General features: G+C 42.1%; 1 protein-coding gene across 6 annotated transcripts in view; it reads right to left on the bottom strand.

Moving 5' to 3' along the window:
- Positions 1-4356: 4356 nt before the first annotated feature.
- The window catches only part of LOC130707486 (coiled-coil domain-containing protein 185-like), a 36018-nt gene continuing 18231 nt past the window's right edge, over positions 4357-22143 (bottom strand). For 3 of the 6 annotated variants that reach the window (XR_009007383.1, XR_009007381.1, XR_009007382.1), the window contains 3 exons: positions 16183-16321; positions 10004-10110; positions 4357-8749 (listed from right to left, as the gene is read on the bottom strand). Coding sequence is in view for 2 of the 6 variants with exons in the window: in XM_057542079.1 (XP_057398062.1) it covers positions 11885-13765 (1881 nt within the window). In the remaining 4 variants the exon portion in view is untranslated. Of the gene's footprint in view, positions 8750-10003; positions 10111-11547; positions 13990-16182; positions 16484-22143 lie in introns of those variants that run through there. The other 3 variants (XR_009007380.1, XM_057542079.1, XM_057542084.1) reach the window with 3 other exon arrangements.

Below are 22143 nucleotides of genomic sequence, written 5' to 3'. Positions count from 1 at the left end.
AGATCTTCAGTTTGTTTTTGGTACTTGGCATGTTGTCTTCAATATGTCCATGTTTGGATTTACTTTTTCTTTGTCTTGTTGGGTAACTGCCATGATTACTGTGTCCTTGTACTCATGTACCTCAGTTTTAGGAAATTACCTTTAAATTAGCCCTCTTACCTGTCTTTTCTACTCCTTCCTCCTGGACTCTGATATGATATTGGAACTTCTTACTCTACCTTCCTTGTCTCTTTTTTTCTCTCTTGCACTTTACATCTTGTTTCTTTGTGCTACTTTCTAGAAAATTTCTACAGATCTATCTTCAGGTTCACCAATTCACTCCTCAATTATGTTTAATATGCTATTACCGCACTCCCTGAATTTTTTTAATAGCTAAAACTATATATGTCATTTTAAAAAGTTCTATGTCTTTTTCAAATCTCCTTCATCATATTTGCTATTCCTTTCTGCTTGCTCATCTTTATGATCCCATCTTTTGTTTAAACATTTTATATATGGTTATTCTCTATTCTGATTCTGAGAATTCTAATATTTCAAATCCATATGCATCCTAATCTGTTTTATTTCTGCTGATAATCACTCATTATGATTTGTGTCCTTGTGTGATGATCTATTGAGCTCACATTTGGCTGTTCTTGGTCTGTGGAATACAGAATAGGATGCTTGTCTCCAGAGTGGTTTCTTCTGCCAGGACCAGGAACGCTGCTGACCTGGACCCATGTCATCCCCTTCCATAGTCCCTGGACTAAACTGTGAATCTCAGGGTCAGCTTCTCCCTCTTGACATACTGTTATTTAGAATTGTCCTCAGAGCAACTCTGCCTGTATGTCCTCAGAGCAACTTTCCAATACTAACTACTCAGATCTCTGACTATGTGTGTTTGTGTGTGTGTGTGTGTGTGTGGTGTGTCCCCATGGAGGTGTCCCTTATTTCCATAATCTCAGCAATGCAAAGAAGTTGTATTTTATGAAAGATATACCTGTTCTGAAACAGGAGGACCCTCAAGATCACTAATCTCCCACACTATGAGACGTAGAAATTTGGGCCTGTTTTTGCATTAATAAAATAGACAGGGAGTATGAGAGTTCAGGGAAAGATGGAAACATTTCATTGCCATTTAAGCAATGCTAAGTAAATCCTAGTTATTGTTTGTGGCATATAATTTCCTAAATCTCATCATTCTGTCATTGCTTTCTGGCTACCTCATGTGTATGAAGCTTGCTTCCTGGCTACCTCATGTGTATGAAGCTTGCTTCCTGAGTGCCAAGGGCTACCCAATATCCTCTCTTCTATTTAGCATCTTGAGAGCACCCTTGCCCACTTCACCTCATTTTGTAATGCCCGCAAGAGGCCTGACTTGCAGACTGGATGGAGTATAATGCTGCATGCTATAAGGCTATAATAGACAGAGACAGGTCCAAGGGAAAGGCTTGGGTCCCAAACTGGTCCAATCCAAGTCTTTCCTAGAATTTTCCATATTGGAGGCAGAGAAGTCTCTCTTCTTGGATTGCAAATAAGAAACACATAAGACTAAGGCTGTTGTTGGCCATCTTCCATGCCACGTAGGGAGAGTCAATCTGTAGCCTTGATTAACACATGGGTGTGTTTCTGAGCTGAGCTTAAGAGGATGGGATTGACATGTACACACTGCTATATTTAAAATAGGTAACCAACAAAGACCTACTGTATAGCACAGGGAACTCTGCTCAGTATTCTGTAATAACCTAAATGAGAAAAGAACTTGAAAAAGAATAGATACGTGTATACGTATAACTGAATCACTTTGTTGTACACCTGAAACTAACACAATGTTGTTAATCAACTGTATTCCAATATAAACTAAAAAGTTAAAAAAAGAAGACATTTACAAAATGATTATAAAGAAGGGGGGGTGAGTAGTTCCTGGCAGCTCATATTTTCAGATGGTTGCAGGAGGACTCCCTTGCTGTGCCCTGACAGGGACCTAAGGCTTCTATCCCTTTACCACCTTCAAGGCAGTGAAAGGGGCATGGCTTTAAGCAATTACCATCATCCACCCAGTATAAGTGTCAATTAGGCTAATGGAGAAAATAAGATTCAGAACCTTTTGAAGTGGTCCTTCCTCCCCTTTTGAGAATTAGCTCACCTCTACTTGACCTCAAAAATGTAAGCTTTCCAGTAAATCTGACCCCCTACTTCCTGTGAGTTTCAACATCTGCAACATCAAAGTGAAAGTCACTCCTTTAGAAGCACAGAAAAATTAACTGGAAATAGAATGATGCTGGTTTCATGTGCTATGAGAAAGGGAAATGGGTCTGATTGCAACTAGATATAGAATTGGAAAATACCCAGAACTTTCTGATTTTTAAAAAGGCAAAATCAAATTGGAAAGTGTTTGGTGTCTCAAAAAATAATTTTAAAAAAGTCCATTATTGACTCTTCATTATACAAGATACACGCAAAGGAGAAGCATACAGCTCCAGATCATTTCAGTGACATCCCATACCCAGGAAGGATTAATGCCTGAGAATACTCAGTTGAATCAGTATTTTCTCCCCTCAATGCACAATCACTACAGGATCAGCATAGAGTAGGAACATTAATAAAAGCTGGTCCAATATGGAATTAATTCAATTAGATAGGCAGGGGAGAAACACTTCAATCCCCTAGAGCCAAAGGTAACTTCTTTAAAACTCCTGATATCCGGTCAAATGCAATTAATATCACTATCTTGTTCAAATCCTACAATAAAAGACATATACATGTTAATGTTTGACAAAACTTAGGTTATTTTACCATTCATTCCTCCCAAATTCTGAGTGTCCTCGCAAATCAGATTTTCAAAAATACTTCTTCCTTTCTTCTTTTTGGTTTTTTTTTTTTTTTTTTTTTTAAACCTGACTACTTTCTGAGTTGTCTAATTCAGCTTTTGTATTGTAGCATGATATGTAAGAAAGCAACAGGAATATTTTTTTTTTTAATTTGATTCTTTTCACTTTATTTATTTATTTTGGCTGTGTTGGGTCTTCGTTTCGTGCGAGGGCCCTCTCTAGTTGCGGCAAGTGGGGGCCACTCCTCATCGCGATGCGCGGGCCTCTCACTATCGCGGCCCCTCCCGTTGCGGAGCACAGGCTCCAGACGCGCAGGCTCAGTAGTTGTGGCTCACGGGCCCAGTTGCTCCGCGGCATGTGGGATCTTCCCAGACCAGGGCTCGAACCCGCGTCCCCTGCATCGGCAGGCAGACCCTCAACCACTGTGCCACCAGGGAAGCCCTGGTTTTTTTTTTTCAAAAATATTTTGTCCAACATTGGAGTCAAGAAAATATTATATAATAAAAGCTAACATGGAGTTTTTGTTGTGTGTTCAACACTGTTCTAAATACTTTACGTGTGTTGATCCATTTAATCACCACAACCCTATGAGTTATGCACTCTATTTCCTTCATGTAAATAAAGAAACTGATGCATGGATGGGTAAAGAACCTTGCCCTATGCCCCTCTTAGTTAAATGATGGAGATTAGATTTGAACATGGATAGTCTGGTTTCAGAGTCTGGGTTATAATCACAATGGTATATTTCCTTTTCATCACTGAAAGGCCGGTAATGTATGGAAACAGCATAGGGAGTCGGAGAGAACTGGGTTCAAATCCCAGCTCTACCACTTACTAGCAGCAGCATCTCAGAAATCTTGCTCAATCTCTGTAAACCTCAGTTCTTCATCTGTGAAATACCGTAGCTAATTTATGTTATAAAGGTTATAAAATAAAAGGATATAAATGAATGTAAAAGTGTCTAGTGTATGTCAAGTGCCTGGCACATAGTAAACATTTCATAAGGTTTGGCTAGATGATAGGATGTTTTGATCCCATAGTTTTGATCTGCTAAGTACTGAATACAAATATTTAAGTCAGAATGCTAAGGCTATTACATTTTCATTGAGAGAGTATTTTCTAACACAAACTCCTTTAAGCCAATTCAATTCTGTGATCAGTTTTCTAAATGGTACAGTCATTGCTTCCAAATTTTTCTATTTTTGTTTTCAATTTACGAAACTTCTTTGCATTGAGACCAGTTGCATTTATTTTATCAGTGTTCTTGACAATATCAAATGTGACCAATTACAGCTTCTGCTGTTGTGGGAATTATTTCTACCAAGTTCAATTTTTCCAGGCCAAATTATACATAGGTAAATGTATAGAGAAAATGTGCTTCAATTTTTAGTCAGTAACAACTGTTACTATTTTCAGTTTTAGCCTTTGTTGAGTTTACTTTGTGTTAATAAATTTCTACTAAATCTAGTTTTCCTGGGTTCAGGTTTTGACGTTCTCATTGTCACCAACAAAAATGCATTTTTTTTCCAGCAATCAATAATGTTAGTTTTATTTTATTTTTAGAAATCTTTTGAGATAATTGTAGATTCACATACAGTTTTAAGAAGTAGGACAGAGAGATCTTATGTGCCCTTTACCCAATTTTTCCTGATGATAACATCTTGTAAACTATAGTACAGTATCACACCTAGGATACTGACATTGACAGCCAAGATACAGAACATTTCCTTCACCAGAAGGACCCCTCATGTTGCCCTTTTATCACCATAAACACTTTCCTCCACCTCCATCCCATCTATAATCCTTGACAGCCACTAATCTGTTTTTCGTTTCTGCAATCCTGTCATTTCATTAATGTTATATAAGTAGAATCACACACTATGTAACCTTTTGGGATTGGCTTTTTTCAGTCAGCATAATTCTCTGGAGATTCATCTAAGTTGTCGTGTGTATCAGTAGTTGTTTCCTCTTCATTGCTGAGTAGTATTTCATGGTACGGATGTACCACTGTTTGTTTAACCTTTTAGCTGTTGAAGGACATCTGGGTTAACTCAGTTTTGGGTTATTATGAATAAAACTGTTATAAACATCCATATATAGGTTTTTGTACGAACATAAGTCAATTTCTCTGGGATAAATGCCCAGGACTGCAATTGCTGTGTCATATGGTAGTTACATCTTTAGTTTTTGAAGAAACTGCCAAATTGCTTTCCAGAGTGACTGTACCATTTTGCATTTCCACCAGCAATGCCTGGGTGATCCAGTTTCTCTGCATCCTTGCCAGCATTCTGTGTTGTCACTATTTCTTATTTTAGCCATTCAATAGGTGAATAATGATATCTCATTATAGTTTAAACTTGCATTTTCTCATCCCATAACTTGTCATTTTATCCTCTTAACAGATTCCTTCACACAGCAAAAGTTTTTAATTTTGATAAAGTCCAATTTATCAATTTTTTCTTTTATAGATTGTGCTTTTGGTGTCAAGTTTAAGAACTCTTTGCCTAACTTTAGATCCTGAAGATTTTTTCCTGAAAACTTTATTGTATTACAATTTGCATTTAAGTCCATGATCCACTTTGAGTTAATTTTTGTATAAGATCTGAGACTTGGGTTGAAGTCTTTCCTTCCTTCCTCCCCTTCTCCCTCCCTCCTTTCCTCCCTCCCTCTCTCTCTCTCTGTTACTTCCTTACTTTTTGCCTGTAGATATCCACTTGTTCCAGCAGTATCATGTTGAGCTGTCTGTCCTTCTCCATCAAATTGCTTTTGCATCTTTGCCGAAAATGATAATTGGACATATTTCTGTGGGTCTCTTTCTGGTTTCTTTATTCTGTTCCATTAATGTATGTGTCTATGTCTTCATCAGTATCACATAGTCTTAATTACTGCAGCCATGTAATAAGTCATGAAACTGGGCAGACTGATTCCTCTCACTTTCTCTTTTTCAAAATTGTTTTAGCTCTTCTAGTTCCTTTGCCTTTCCGTATACATCTTAGAATAACCTTGTCCATATCTACTAAAAATCTGAGACTTTAAGAGGAATTACAATAAATCTGTTTATCAGTGGGGGAGAATTGACATCTTTATTATGTTGAGTCCTCTAATCCATGGATAGTAGGTCTATTTATTTAGGTCTTCTTTCTTTCATCAGCTTTTTGTGGTTTTCAGCAAGTAAGTCATATATATGTTTTATTAGATTTATATGTAAGTTTTTCTGAGTTATTGTAAATGGTAGTGTATTTTTAAATTTCAGTGACCATGTGTTCATTGATAATATATAGAAATCTGATTGATTTTTGTATGCTGCTCTGGTATTCTGTGATCTTGCTAAACTCACTTATTAGAAGATTTACATAGATTCCTTTGGATTTTCTATATAAACCATCATGTCATCTATGAATAAGGATCGTTTTGTTTCTTCTTTTCCAATCTTATGCTTTTTATTTTCTTTTCTTGCTTTCCAGCATGATGTTGAATAAGAGCAGTGAGAATGGACACGCTTGCCTTGTTCCCGATCTTGGGAGAAAGCATGTAGTCTTTCACTTAGGTGTAATGCTTGCTGTAGATTTTTTTGTAGATGCTCTTTATCAAGTTGAGGAAGTTCCCCTTTATTTTTATTTTTCTGAAAGTATTATTCATGAATGGGTGTTGAATTTTGTCAGATGCTGTTTCTGTATTGATTTATATGTTCATGTGCTTTTCTTCAATTTGCTAATGTGCTGGATTATTAATATGGTGATTGATTTTCAAGTACTGAATCAGCCTTGCAGTCTTGGAATAAATCCAACTTTGTTGTAGTGCATAATTCTTTTTATATACTGTTGAATGCAATTTGCTAACGTTTTGTTAAGGATTTTTACATCTATATTCATGAGTGACATTATTCTGCAGGTTTTGTTTGTTTCACGCTGTCTTTGTTTTGGTATTGTGGTAACACTAACTTCATGAAATAAACTGGGAAGCGTTCCCTTCTCTTCCATTTTGTTGGAAGAGGTTGTGTAGAATTGGTGTTATTTCTTGTCTAAGCATTTGTGAAATTCTTGAGTGTTACCATTTAGCCAGGAGATTTTGGGGGGAGAGTTTTAAAATTATGAATTTAATTTCATTAGTGATTATGGGCTATTCAAATGATCTATTTCATATTGGGTGAGTTGTGGTAGTTTGTGTTTTTGGAGGAATTGGTCCATTTATCTAAGTTGTCAAACTTTGTGTAAAGTTGCTCATAGCATTCCCTTATTATCCTTTTGATGTCTTCAGGGTCTGTAGTGATATTGCTGTTTCATTCATGATATTGGTAATTTGTGTCTTCTCTTTTTTCTTTATCAGTCTTGTTAGCGGTTTGTCTATTTTATTGAATTTTTCAGAGAATTTTTCAATTTTATTTGAATTGATTTCTGTTCTTCGATTTTCTTTGTTTGCTTTGGGTTTAATTTTGCTCTATTTCTAGGTTATTCTAAGGTGAGAGCTTAGATTACTGATTTGAGATTTTTGCCTTTTTAAATGTACTTAATTCTATAAATTTCCCTCTCAGCACTGCTTTTGCTGTGTCCCACAAATCTGACATTTTATTTTAATTAAATTCAATGTATTTTAAAAATTTTCCTTTGAGACGTTGACTTAGGGATTGTTTAGAAGAGTTCTGATTAATTTCTAACTGTTGGAGATTTTCCTGGTATCATTGTAATTGTTTTCTAGTTTGATGCTTTTGTGGTCAGAGAACACATTTTGTATGATTTCAATAATTTAAATGTCCTGAGTTTATTTTCTGGACCAGGATATGATCTCTCTTGCTATTTGTTCCATGAGTGCTGGAAAAGAATGTGTGTTCTGCTGCTGCTGGCTGGGGTTTTCTGTAACTGTTGATTAGATCCTGTTAGTTGATGGTGTTAAGTTTTTCTGTATCTTTGTTGATTTTCTTTTTAGAAGTCCTATCAATTGTTGAGAGAAGGGTGTTCAAGTCTCCAGCTGCAACTGTGATTTTATTCCTTTTTCTAGTTCTATTGGTTTTTGCTTCATATATTTTGTAATTCTGTTGTTTATACATAGATGTTTAGAACTATGTCTTCTCAGTGGATTGACTCTCTTGTAAGTTTATGATGGTCCTGTCTATGGTAATTTTTGCTCTGAAGTGCACTTTGTCTCATATTAATATAGCCACTCTTTTGCAAATGTTTTCTCCCAGTCTGTGGCTTATTTTCTCATTCTCTGATCAAGAATTTTTTTCTTTTCTTCAGTTTTAGAAGTTTGACTATGATATGTCTTATGGATTTCTATGGGTTTACTCTTTTGGGGGGGTTCACTCAACTTCTTGAATATGTAGGGTTAGCTCTTTACCAAATTTGAAAAGTTTTCAGCCATTATTACCTTGAGCACTTTTTCAGCCCTACCTTCTTACTTCTCTCCTCTGGGGACATGCCATGACTGTTAGAACTTCTGTTATAGTCCCACAGGTCCATGAGGCTCTGCTATTTTTTTTTTTTTTTTTTTTTTTGGTAATTTTCTATTTCTCAGAGTTGGTAATTTTTATTGTTCTGTCTTACAGTTCACTGATTCTTCTGTCCCCTCCATTCTGCTGTTTAGCTCATCCACTGAGCTTTTTATTTTTGTTAATGTGTTTTCCAGTTCTAAAATTTACATTTGGTTCTTCTTTATATCTCGTATTTTTTTTTTGAGGCTTTCTATTTGCCAAGACAATTTTATATTTTGCTTGTTTCAAGTGTGTTCATAATTGCTTGTTGAAGCATTTTTATCATGGCTTCTTTAAGATCTTTAGATATTTCTAACATTTGTCATCCTCACATTGACACCTATTGTCTTTTTCATTCAGTTCGAGATATTCTTGGTTCTTGACACGAAGTGTGATTTTGAATTGAAACCTGGACATTTTGAGTATTGCAGGACTGGATCTGCTGTTTTATCTGGCATTCTCTCACACTGTTCTAGAAAGGGAAGAAGGTTGAGGCCTTATTATTGCCAGGCAGGGATATAAGTCCAGCTCCCCACTCAGCCTCCATTGCCACCTGAGTGGGGGGGAGGGGGCTCTCTCCACCACTGCTGGGTGGAGGTGGGGATGTTGGCTCCCCTCTAGGCCTCCAGTGATACCTCCCTGGCTGGGAGGTCTAAGAGTGCCTCATTACTGCTCCCCACATGACATCTATTGACACCAGAGGGGTGTTACTGATGGAGGGTGATAAAACTCCTCTCCACTAGGCTTTATCTGATACCACTCAGTAGGGAGAGAGAGGGGTGCCCTGTTACTGCATCGTGGTGGTGGTGGTGGTGTCAGTAGTGGTTGAAAGGCTAGGCTCCCCAGGTGGTCTCAACTGACTCTGCCAGGGTGGGGAGCTCCTTATTACATCCTGGTGAGGGTAAAAGTCTAGGCTCCCCACTGGGTCTTTGGGGGCATGGGTAATGGTTGGGGTCAAAAAATATATATATTTATACTGGGGATATATATGTATATATAGAATTTTTTTTTTTAAGGGAGAAATAGGGGAAAGTAAATGTACTTCATCTTCTGTCAGTTTTATTCTGTATTGATTATTTCTACCAGTAATATTCATAAAGAATTGGATAAAAGAATGAAAGTCTGTATTTATTTCTTGGAGTAAAGAGCAAAGAACATTAGTAGGGTAAAGGCATGGGATATGGAGGTAGGGTCAAAATATTGTGCTTAATGGCTTTTGACTTTATATTGACCACCATGTTAAGCATGGGTATAATGACCCTAGCCTTAAGTAGCATGCAGTCCAGCTTGGAAGCCAAGATGGGGATTGCAAAACGGATATGCCAACAAAGCAGCAATTTCTAAGTGCTCACTAAGCCATAAAGTGAGCAGCTTGTCAAAGGAGGCTGATGTTGAGACAGAGCAGCCACGGAGGTCCCACATTTCATACAAGAGGCAGGATGTGAGCTAACCTCAGAGAAATCAGACGTGGGTATGATGGGAGGAGGCAGCTGGTGAGATAGCAATTAGATAGGGAGAATGGAATTGACAAAAATGGAAAGTCAGTAATATAATAACAACTGCAATATTTAATTACTGTGTGTGTATTAGGTTCTGGACACTATGCCAGGCACCTTAGATTATTTTAATCATCCCTCACAACACCCCTTTGAAGTACGAAATACAATTCTATTTTACAGATGAGGAAACTGAGGCCCAGGAAGGCAACTTCCCCAAAGTCACATACCTATGTCAAGAGGAAGAGTTAGATTCATGGGACGTCTGTCTGAGATATTTTAAGCACTTTCCTAGAATGCTGGGAATGTACACAGCATTTGGCTGGAACAGCATTAGCTTGGGTGAAGAGAAGAAAATAATAAGATTAGAAATTGAGCCAAGATGTATGGGCCTTTCTACTTTTGAGCAAAGGAGTGAGGGCCTGAGTAGGCCTCTTTGGGGACAGCAGACAGAGGGGAACTACGGCAGGGAAGTGGGCCCAGTTTCCATTATGTAAGATGAGAATATGGATCTCACACTGACCTTTGAACAAAACCCCTTGCCAGGTCACCTTTCATGTCACTTCAAAAACACTAAGAAGACACAAATCTTCCAGTGGGGCTTACTCTCTCCTCTTTTTTTTTTTTTTTTTTTTTGAAAGACAAATGTTACATTAGGGGCATTTAAAGAACACCTTTAGAATTTTTCAATGGAGACTTTGAGATGTGATGGGTTAAATTCTACTTAGCTTCTGGCTCCTTATTTTTTTTTTTTTTTTTTTTAAGGATTTTCTTATTTATTTATTTATTTATTTATTTATTTATTTTTGGCTGTGTTGGGTCTTCGGTTCGTGCGAGGGCTTTCTCCAGTTGCGGCAAGCGGGGGCCACTCTTCATCGCGGTGCGGGGACCGCTCTTCATCGCGGTGCGCGGGCCTTTCTCTATCGCGGCCCCTCCCGTCGCGGGGCACAGGCTCCAGACGCGCAGGCTCAGCAATTGTGGCTCACGGGCCCAGCTGCTCCGTGGCATGTGGGATCTTCCCAGACCAGGGCTCGAACCCGTGTCCCCTGCATTAGCAGGCAGATTCTCAACCACTGCGCCACCAGGGAAGCCCCTCCTTATTTTTTAAATGTCGTGTTCCTGAATCATGCTTAGCCATTCATTCAGACTGGTTAGTTTAATTAGACACAATGTGGGTAGACAGAATGACATCACATACCTCCTTCAGAAGAGACAGAGGAGAAACAGAGGGGAAGAGAAGGATTCTAATAGAATTTCGTTCCAAAAGACTGGATGAGACTGACCAAAAGGGGGGGGGGGGGGGAAGAATTGGACCAAAAGATTCCAGTGAGCTTTTGGACAGCATGTCTGTGGTGGTGCAGTCAATCAGTAGTGCTAAAGGAATTATAAATATTTCCTATTAACACAGGAAGGGAAGGCCAAAGAAGTGCAGCCTGGGAGGATCTACAGAGAGCTGTTTCCAAAAATATTTCACAGAACATCAATCCCATGGAAAGATCCAAGAAAAAAAAGAGTTCCGTGGTTTGTGAAAAACACTAGGTTAATCAAATGTGTCTTTACTGCCAGACTTTGCAGAGCCTTTAAAAATTTCACATGCATTATGAAATCCCAAGAGGGGCTGTAGTATGCTGTGTTCCCAAATATACTTGTTTACAGAAATTCCTCCCACCCCTACCCCCACACACTCTTTTTGTGCAGATTTTTCTTGCAGATTTCTTATGACAGGTACATCACACTTCACACTTTCGTAAGTTCTGGACAGGGAAAGACTTACCTCATGACACAGAACTGTATTCCCCACTGTAGATTTTTCTTTGGTTCCTCAAAGATGTGTCTGACATATGCTTCTAAGATTACTTGAGAACTAAATGAATATTTTCTACTTAAATCCAAATGTACAAAGGCAAGTAATTTTCTTAAAATTTCCAAATTTCTACCCCAACCCTCTCAACCATCCAAATGAATTAATAAACTAGTTCATCAGACGAAATTGCAGCTATTTTATACACTTTTAAAAAATGAATGCTCAATTATAATCAGATTATAAAACGAATCACATTGCCACATCTCTTTCTAGCCGCGTGGGCTGTAAGCTATTTGTCGTCAGGTTCTCAGTGGCCTCCTCTCTGCTGCCCAGCTGGAACCTGGGCCTCCCGCCCTATCGGATCAAAGAAGTTGTTGGCAAACTTTCTCACGTTGTCTGCCCTGGAGGCCCTGGAGATCTTTTGGAATTCACCGAAGGGTGCATCTTTCTCTCGCGAGATCTGCTCCATCTTCCGCTCCTTTTTCCTAATGGCTTCCTTAATGCGCTCGATGTGGCACTTTTCCTCCTTCTCGGCTTTCAGCTTCAGGATGTGATGATTCCTCTCCCGCAGGATGTTGAGCTCCCGAATCTGCTGCACCTTGTCGCTGATATTCCTGTGGACGTTACTCCTGGTCTGCAGGGTCTTCTGGTCCGCGAGCTCCACGGGCAGCCGCTCGTGCCCCTTCCTCTGCTCCCCGGACTCTTCTGCGCACCCCTTGACCTGCTGGCACTGCTCCTCCTCCTTCTTGACCTTCTCCTTCGGCTCCCGGTGATGCTCCTTAATCAGGCCCTGGGGGATCTCTTGGGACCACTGGGAACTCTGTTCCAGGGACAGCTTCCTAAGGAGCTCCTCAGCCTTGGCCTGGCAGTCCCTGAGGACCTTCTGGGCCTGGTAATTGACTAGGGAGCTAAGACGGGTCTCCTGGATCTTCTTCTGGCCCTCGGTGGTGTGCACATGCCTCTTTAGACAGACCTGCTTCAGCCTCTTCTGCAGCTGCAGGCTGTTCTGCTCCCGCAGGTCCTGCATCATCCTCTCGTGCTCCTGCAGGCGCTGCACCTGGTACTGCGTCCCGCGCTTGGCCTCGGTCTCAGAGGGGGCCCCCTCCAGCTTCTCCTGGCGCTGGTTCTCTTGGTCCCCTAGCTGCGCCTTCCACCTGCGCTCCTGCCGGCTCGTGTTCGTCGCTTGCCGGTCCCGCCGTCGGACACACTGCTCCTTCTCCTGCTGCCACTGCTCCTGGCTCTGCTGCAGCAGCAGCTTGCGCTCTGTCTCTAGAGTCAACTGGACCTTCTGGTCCGAGCGCTTCAGCTCCTCCCAGGCTAGGGCCGCCTGCTGCTGCAGCTCCCGCATCCTCTGGGCCTTCTTGAGCCAGGTCAGCACCAGGGCCACAATCTTCCGGTCCCTGGAGGACATTACTGCCTCTTCCAGCTTGTTCTTGAGGATCTGGGTGTGCTGGTTCTGCATCGCCTTGCTGGAGAGCGAGGGCTGGGAGTACTGGCTGGCTAAGGACTCCACCGGATCATTACGGTATCTTTTCTGGAGGTACACGCAACCTGACTGCGTCCTGAACTCTCTGGAGGGCACAGAACACTTCTTTGTGTGAACCGAGGAAAGGGACCAGCGACCGAGACCTCTGCAGGCCGGCACTGCCCACTGGTCTCCGCTCTGCACCTTTTCTACCCCGAAAGTTCCACTCGGGGGAGTGTAAGCTCCCTGCGGGTAAGGTGGGGGCGAATCTCCCCGGGCCGGAGGGTAGTGCTGGCAGGGCTGAGGCTGTTGCGGTGGCAGCTGGGGCTGCTGCTGCCAGGCCGGGCTAGGCGGCCTGCCTCCCTGCTCCAGGGGCTTGGTACCCGCCTCCCCCCAGGCGTCTTCCAGGCGCCGGCTGCGGGGCCGGTGCTTCCTGGCGTGGTCCGGGGGCCTCCGGGCCACGTCGGTCAGGCTGCGGCTTTCAGGCCGAAAGTCCGGGTACCGGCGCCGGCGGGGCCGCGGGGTGGGCGAGCAGCGCAGGTGCGGCCAGGGCGCCGAGGCCTCGCTCCGCTCGCGGGGAGTCCCGGGCCGGGAGCACAGGCCCTGCTCGCTCTGCGGCCCTGACCCGCCCAGCCGCGCCGAGGATGCGCGCTCCTTGCGGGGCGGCGGGGCCTCCCAGAGGTCCGAGTGAGGCCACGGGGAGAAGCGGCCGAAGCCCTCCATGCTCCCTCCCCGCGCGCCCAGCGTCTGAGCCAGGGTCCCTGGACCTCACGGGGGGCGCTGCGGAGACCCGCCCCGCCCTCGGATCCCGGGGGTCCGGGCCGCCTGTGACGCTCTGGCCACTTCACAATGCGCCTCCGCCCCCCGGTTGCCGCAGCCCTCGGCCCTCGGCCCTCGCCCACCCCAGCCTTCCTAGCACCCCGCGCGGTGAGAGGAGGGGGGAGGAGGGGAGGGGAAGGGGGGAGGAGAGGGAGGAGGGGAGGAGAGGGGGGGAGGGGAGGAGAGGGGGAGGGGGAGGGGGGAGGGACTGTAGAAAGACAGGGTGACCCTTAAAGCTGAGGGTGTGTAGTGAACCCCCACTGGTGTTTCAGGCAGGAATTTGAACTCGCATTTGTATACCTTAAAGTAGCAGAATTTTAAAAGTAGACAGGTGAAGGCATTACCCCCAGAATGGAATGCGGCGGGCAAGTCCTTTAGTCAGGGGTCCCTCCATTCTCTGCGCCTCTGCAGTGTATGCAAATGAAGCGGCCATGGAAGCACGTTAATTCACTGCACCATCCTTCTGCCCTTTTAAGTTAGCAAGCCCAAAGTATACTTTTTAAACTTTTAGAAGAGAGAGAGAGAGAAAGAATAAACAACTAATTTGTTTTCTCCTAATATGGCAATTACTGCTTCAAAATATGAATGTTAAGTGCACATTTCTGAAATAACATCAGTGGACAGCATGCCGAAATCACATTGTTATTGTTGTTTTCCTTTTTCTCCAGTTTTGTGAGATTATTTTTTCTTGTTGAGGCACCCAGGGCTAATGGGAAAAGCACTGAATTTGGTCATGCAAACTTGAGTTTGAATCTCCTCTGCCACTTTCCACTTGTGTGGTCTTGGGCTAGTTACTTAACTCTCCTGACCCTCAAATTCTGGAACAGTGGACTGGAAGAGGGGCCGTGACAATAGCACTGTTGGGCTGCCCTGAGGGTCGGATGAAACTATGTATCAAGAGCTTAGTGCCTTAATGCATTCAATAAACATTATTTTGATGTCCTTCTAGCCTTCAATTACAAATTGTAAGGTTTAATATATGGGTTTACAAAAGTTTCTACACATTCCTAGAGAAGAAGAATGGAATTAATGTTATCCTAAAACAGTTTAGGTAAAGGATAGAGTGCTAGGGAGGGACGATGCCCCGGTTCTGTTGTGTTCTTCCTGGACTGTGGATCATGGCTAAGTCACTTCCTTTCTCTGAGATGTAATGAGGAAACAGTTCTGGATAACATTCTCCAAATATGGTCAATCCTTAAAGAAGAAAATTAAGTATTTACTGATCCCAGTCTTCTTCACCCACATCTCCTTGAAGTTTCACAGTGACCCAGCTAGCCAGGGCCAGTAGAACTGATAACATTTCCTTAAGACAAATCTGAGGCTTGGCCATATTAACTGATTCCCCCAAAGATCAGTTGGTCAATGGTGGAAGTTTTGACTTCAGGTTCACTTGTCTTTCCATATCATGCTGCCTTTCAGGAAATGTACTTTGAATTGAGACATGTGTTACGGACCGAAAGTTTGTGTTCTTCCCAATTCGTATGTTGAAGCCCTAAACCCCAGTGTGATGGTATTTGGAGGTGGGACCTTTGGGAGGTGATTAGGTTTAGATGAGGTCATGAAGGTGGGGCCTCCATGATGGGATTAGAGGAAGGGACCAGAACTTCTGCTCTCTGCCATGTGAGATCCCAAACAGAAGGTGGCTGTTTGTAAGCCCGGAAGCGGGCCGTCACCAAGAACTGAATGTGCTTGCATTTTCACCTAGCACTTCCCAGCCTGCAGAACTGTGAGAAATAAATGTCTGTTGTTTAAGCCACCCAGTCTATGGTGTTTTGTTAGAGCAGCCTCAGCTGACTAAGATGACATGCTTTACAAAAAATTATGATCAGTATATATCCGAGGGTCATGACAGCCATGTCCTTGAAGCCATGTGGTAGCAGCCTTAACCAGAGTGACTGAGGCCTCCCCAGGAGCCCACTCTGCCTGGATGGGATCTCACATGCAGTCATTAGCACGTCTATAGCTGAGAACAGGAGGTTGTTTCTACCCTAGGTTTCTATTGGTGCAACTCATACCATTGTTAGAGAAATTATTTAGTGATTGTAATTTTTACTAGGAGGCAACTTTTACATCAAATAAATCAAATTTGAAATGGAATCATTTAAGTGAGGAAATATTGGGGCATGAACTGAGTTGTGCTGATACCTGAATGTCATATGCCTTTGCGGAAGCTTTGTAAAACATTTTGTACATCTACATGTGGCTCTGGCTGGTATCAGGCCATTTCCTGTTACAGAGAAGCAGTGCTGTGTGGGCGAAAGTAGAGCCACCCAAGAGCCAGGAGACCTGCCACCAGGCAGCTCTGCCACCTGCTGAATCACCTGAAGTGGTCATCTTATTCTCTGTCTGGTGACTCTGGTGGTTTCTTCATTGCTGCAGGAGATGATCTGTAAGATCTCATTCAGTCCCCAGTGCAACTAGAAAGAGGAGTTCAATTTAGTAACTCCTGCAGCCTTCATTCTGCAAAACAAAAATGAGTTAATCCCTGAAAAATGCTTACAGCAGTGCTTGGCATGTGGTTGCTGCCTTATAAAAATTAGTCACTAGAGTGATCAGTATCATTATTCCAAGAGCATTAAAACCATAGCAGCGTAGGGCTGAATTTAAAGACCTAGTTTGGCAGATGTAAGCTATTACATATGGAATGGGAAAACAACAAGGTCCTACTGTATAGTACAGAGAACTATATTCAGTATCCTATGATAAGCCATAATGGAAAAGAATATTTTTTGAAAAAAGAATGTATATATGTACGTAACTGAATCACTTTGCTGTACAGCAGAAATTAACACAACATTGTAAATCAACTATACTTCAATTATAAAGAAAGAAAGAAAGAGAGGAAGAAAGAAAGGAAGGAAGGAAGAAAGGAAGAAGGGAAGAAAGAAAGAGAGAGAGAGAAAGAAAGAAAGAAAGACATAGTGTGGAGCAAGCCAGATTCCCAATTCAGGGCTCTTTGGCCTCTTTCTTGCCCTGAAGGTTCTCAGAATTCCTCATGGAATTGAGAATAGCTCACTCACCTCTGTTGATGATAGAGGGGACACAGTCTTAACTTCATGATGCCACAAACATTTATTGAAATCTGGGCCAGGATTAGAAAGATAATCAAAGGCCTTTGCCCACAATATTGCTAGGAGAAACACGTCCAGGTAACAGATGTGGTAAGTGGTTAGACAGTAAATTCAGCAGTCTTCCTAGAGGAGGGAGGGATTAGTTTATAACGGAAGTTCATCCACGTTGTTCATAAGGGAAGAGTTCACATAGAATGATGGTGCTAAACCTGGGAAGGCAACTAGGATCTCGCCATACAGGGAGGAGCAGGAGGACACACCCGGCAGAGGACACTGTGTGGCCACAGTGTGAAGCCTCAGAAATGCCTGGCATGTGGGGTCATGTGTGGTTTGTGTAGCGGGGACTTGGGGTATGTGTGCAGTGCAGTGACGGGTGATGGCACCAAAAAGGTGGGCTGGACCCAGATTCCACTGGGCCCTGAATGCTAGGCCAAGGAGCACAGGCTTCCCACTGGGCAGTAGGGTTCCAGCTGTGTCCAGAAGTGCTTCAGGATTCCTTGAAGCTGCCGGGAGCCCAGAGGAGGTGGGGCTAGAGGACTTTAGGGCAGCCTCTGAGGCGTCTGTCCCTGCTTCACCCAGAGCAGCTCAGAGCAGCTCAGATTTTATCTGTTTTCTATCCTGGGGTTCTTGGTAACACGTTATTGAAAAAAGTTGGGGCTTCCTCTGCTTATAAAAAAGGGTTAAAATCCACTATGTAGACAACAGTGAGTCAATAAAAGTCTTGAAACCAAAAAGTGACCCGATTTAGTTTCTATTTTAGAAAGCTCACCCTGGCAGCAAGGTAGAGGATAAATTGAGATGAGGAGCATGGGGAGGGAAATTGGAGAAAGGGGGCCAGTTAAGGAATTGGTTCAATAATTGGGGCAAGCAAGAAGGAAGTGAGTGTAAACCCAGACATTGGCAAGGGGAGAGGGAGGGATGGATTCAAGGTACACTGCAGAAGTCAAGGAACCATGACCTGAAGGTGGACTCGATCTGGAGAAAGAGGGTTTCTACCCCAGGGGCCTGGGAAGATGGCGAGTGGCAGTGACAAGAGGTCTCAGTCTAGGTGACCTTGAAAACAGTGATTTTGGAAATCAGGTGAAAGAAGCTGTAATAAAAGTGACTACGGCACAGAGCAGCAAACAGAATGTCTGGAAGAGGCTGATGAAACTGGGAAGAGAAACCTTATCTTTTGAGGGACCTGGTGACGAGGCTCCTGCTTAGAGCACAGCTGCCCAAGCAGGACAGGTGCTCTCACCTGCATTGTTAGCATCTGATCAAGATCCCTGGGAGAATGACTAGCTGGGAAGCCTATGTCAGCTCTTCCATCAGGCAGATGAAAGAGATGTTTTGTAAATGTTCAGCTGCCAAGCATTCCCTTGATACTAGGAACAATCAGCCTCCTTTTTATTTGGCAGAAAAATCCTCAGTGTATTTCACTGGAGGCCTCAGAATTTAGACCTTCTGCCAAATGAGGACATGGGCCTCTTTTCTGCATTTGTTGGAGACTTGGAAAATATGGCAAAATGTGCTCTAACCTCACAATCTGAATTGACTTATGGAATAGACATGTGTTTTGGGCCCTTACTCAGAATGACTGTTAGTGGGCCCTTACTCAGAATGACTGTTAGTGGTAGTGACTTCAAATTTGATCTCTTGGCACAAAGCAACTAGTTCTTGGATGGGCCAAAGTGGAGAAATAAACTAGAGTTTCTCCATCCAATATAGCAGCTGGCAGCCACACAGGGGTATGAGCATTTGAACATGGGTAGTTCCAATTGTCATGTGTTATAAGTATAAAATACACACTGATTTTAAAAACTTACTATAAAAAAAAGTTAAATATCTCAACACTTTTTATAATATTGGTCACTTGTTGAGATGGCATTTTAAACACAGTGGACTAAATAAAACATATTATCAAAGTTAATTTCACATGTTATTTGTTTTAATGTGGCTATTAGTCAATTTAAAATTATATATATGTAAGTATATATCACGGTGTATTTCTATTGGACAACACTACTCTAGATAATTGAGGTTCCTCAACATTCATGTTGCAAGTGAAAGCTTTCAATGTCTAGGTAATTTTTATTTTATGTAAATTTATTGCTTTGAGTAGAAGGGTTTAAGATGGCGGCATAGGAAGACCCTGAACTCAACTCCTCCCATGGACACAACAAACTTACAGCAACATATGGATGATTTTCCTTTGAAAAGGACCTGAGAACTAGATAAACAGTGCCTTGACAGCAAAAGATAAAAAAGATGCATTGAGACAGAGAAGCAGAGTGTCTCACCCAGGTCCCCACCCCAGAAGCAGTGACCCACAGTTGGGAGGGATCCCAAAGATATAGAACTTTCCCTCAAGGAGTGAAGGGATTGAGCCCCATGTGAGGCACCCTGACCTTTGGGTCCAACACTGAAAAGACGAGCCCCACAAATCAGTGGGGATTAAGTCCAGGAGAACCATAAAACTATAGGGAACAGTGAACCCATTCTTAAAGGGCTTACATGCAGACCCATTTGCAGTGAGATCCAGGGCAAAAGCAGCAGAAAGGGCAAAAATGGCAAAGAGCACCTAGACCATAAGTGAGGGAGACCCACTTACTGATTTTACAGTAGCTGCCAGAGAGCTAGGAACCTGCTGGTACTTTCTTGGGGATGGAAGTGCTATTGGGCACCTTTGTTACAATCTCATCCTAACTTGCTGGTGAAGAGCTGGTGAATGCCATTTTTGGCACCCTCCCTCTAGCCTGATAGCACCGGAGGGCATGCTCCACCCACTCCACAATACAACCCAGCTGGGTGAGGGCCTTGCCCACCCTGCGCAGCAGCTGCGCCACAACTGGGCTGGGCGAATGCACTGTGTCCTGCCTTCCCCAGGCAGTGGCCATGCTGCAACCAAGTCAGGTGAGCACCCCAGGGCCCTGCCTTTTCCACACAGCAGCTGAGACCCCACCACAGCTGGTGTGTGCATGCAGCCCACACGAGGGCCTCCCCTTGAGCACCTGGCTCTGGTGTTCAGGGAAGACTGTGCTTCTGGGCCCCAAGGGTCATCTCCTACATAAGAACACTCCTTCAAGACTGTGAGAAGTAGGTGTTTTGCCTGATACATGTAGACAAACACAGGTAGTCAGACAAAATGAGGAGGCAGAGGAATACGTTCCAAACCAAAGAACAAGACAAATCCCCAGCAAAAGACATTAATGAAATGAAGATAAGCAACCTACCTGATAAATAGTTCAAAGTAATGATCATAAAAATGCCCACCAAACTTGGAAGAATAATGAATGAACACAGCAAGAACTTCAACAAAGCAATAGAAAATATAAGAAAGTACCAAACAGAAGTTATAACTGAACTGAAAACTATACTTGAGGGGTTCAACAGCTGACCAGATGAAGTAGAAGGATGAATCAATGAGCTGGAAGACAAAGCAATGAAAATCACCCAGAGCAGGAAAATGAAAAAGAATTTTAGAAAGTGAAGATACTTGAGTACCTCGGGTCCAACATCAGGTGGAATAACATTTGCATTAGAGTGATCTCAGAAAGAGAAGACAGAGAGGAAGGGCCAGAAAAATAATTTGAAGAAATAATGGTTGAAACCTTCCCTAATCTAGGGAATGAAATAGATATCCAGGTCCAGGAAGTCCAGAGAGTTCCAAGTAAGATGAGCCCAAAGAGAACCACACCAAGATACATTATAGTTAAAATGGTAAAAGTTAAAGGTAAAGAGAGAATCTTAAAGGCAGCAAGAGAAAAACAACTTAGAATGTATAAGGGAAACCCCATAAAGCTGTTAGTAGAATTTTCAACAGAAATTTTATGGGCCAGAAGGGAGTGGCATGACATAATCAAGGTGCTGAAAAGAAAAACTTTCCAGCCAAGAATTCTCAACCTGACAAGGTTATCATTCAGAATTGAAGAAGAGATTAAGAGTTTTCCAGATAAGCAAATGCTAAAGGTGTTCATCACCACTAAACTGGCCCTACAAGAAATGTTAAAGGAAATTCTCTAAGCTGGAAAGAAAAGGCACTAATAAATAATAAGAAAACATACAAAAGTAAAAATCTCACTAGAAAGGTAAATATACAGGAAAGATAGTAGATCAACCACTTATAAAGCAGGTATAAAGGTTGAAAGACAAAAGTAGTAAAATTAACTAAAATTATAATAATTAGTTAATAATTAGTCTGACCACAATGACCACTATGAAACTAGAAATCAATTACAAGAAGAAAACTGGAAAAACCACAAAAATGTAGAGATTAAACAACCAGTGAGTCATTGAAGAAATCAAAGGAGAAATTGAAAAATACCTGGAGACGAATGAAAACAGAGATACAATGTACCAAAATCTATGGAATGCAACAAAAGCAGTTGAAGAGAGAAGTACATAGCATTACAGGCCTACCTCAAGAAACAAACAAACAAACAAAAAAACCTCTCAAATAAACAATCTAACTTTACACCTAAAGTAACTGGAAAAGGAAGAACAAATGAAGCCCAAAGTCAGTAGAAGGAAGGAGCAGATCAGAGCAGAAATAAATGAAATAAATACTAAAGAGACAAGAGATCAGTGAAACTAAGATCTGGTTCTTTGAGAAGATTAAAAAAAATAGAAAATAGAAGATAAAAAATATTGAAAAGCCTTTTGTTAGACTAACCAAGAAAAAAGAGAAAGGGCTCAAATAAATAAAATCAGAAATGAAAGAGGAGAAATTGCAGTTGCTACTGCAGAAATACAAAGGATCATAAGAGAATACTGTGAACAATTATACACCAAAAAATTGGACAGCATAGAAAAAAAGGGACCAATTCCTAGAAACATGCAATCTACCAAGATTGAATCATGAAGAAATATAAAACCTGAAGACTGATTACAGTAGTCAGAAACCTCCCAACAAACAAAATTCCGGGACCAGACAGCTTCCCTGGTGAATTTTTCCAAACATTCAAAGATTTAATACTTATCCTTCTCAAACTCTTCCAAAAAAAAATCAAAGAGGAGGGAATGCTTCCACACTCACTTTATAAGGCCAGCATTACCTTGATACCAAAACCAGTTAAGGGCATCACACACACACACAAAAATTACAGGCCAATATCCTTGATAAGTATAGATGGAAAAATCCTCAACAAAATATTAGGAAACCAAATTCAATAATACATTAAAAGGATCATACACCCCATGATCAAGTGGGATTTCTTCCAGAGATACAAG

This window comes from Balaenoptera acutorostrata, chromosome 1 (genome assembly GCF_949987535.1).
Source record: "Balaenoptera acutorostrata chromosome 1, mBalAcu1.1, whole genome shotgun sequence".
Lineage (NCBI taxonomy): Eukaryota > Metazoa > Chordata > Mammalia > Artiodactyla > Balaenopteridae > Balaenoptera > Balaenoptera acutorostrata.
This window is presented reverse-complemented; position numbering and strand designations above follow the sequence as displayed.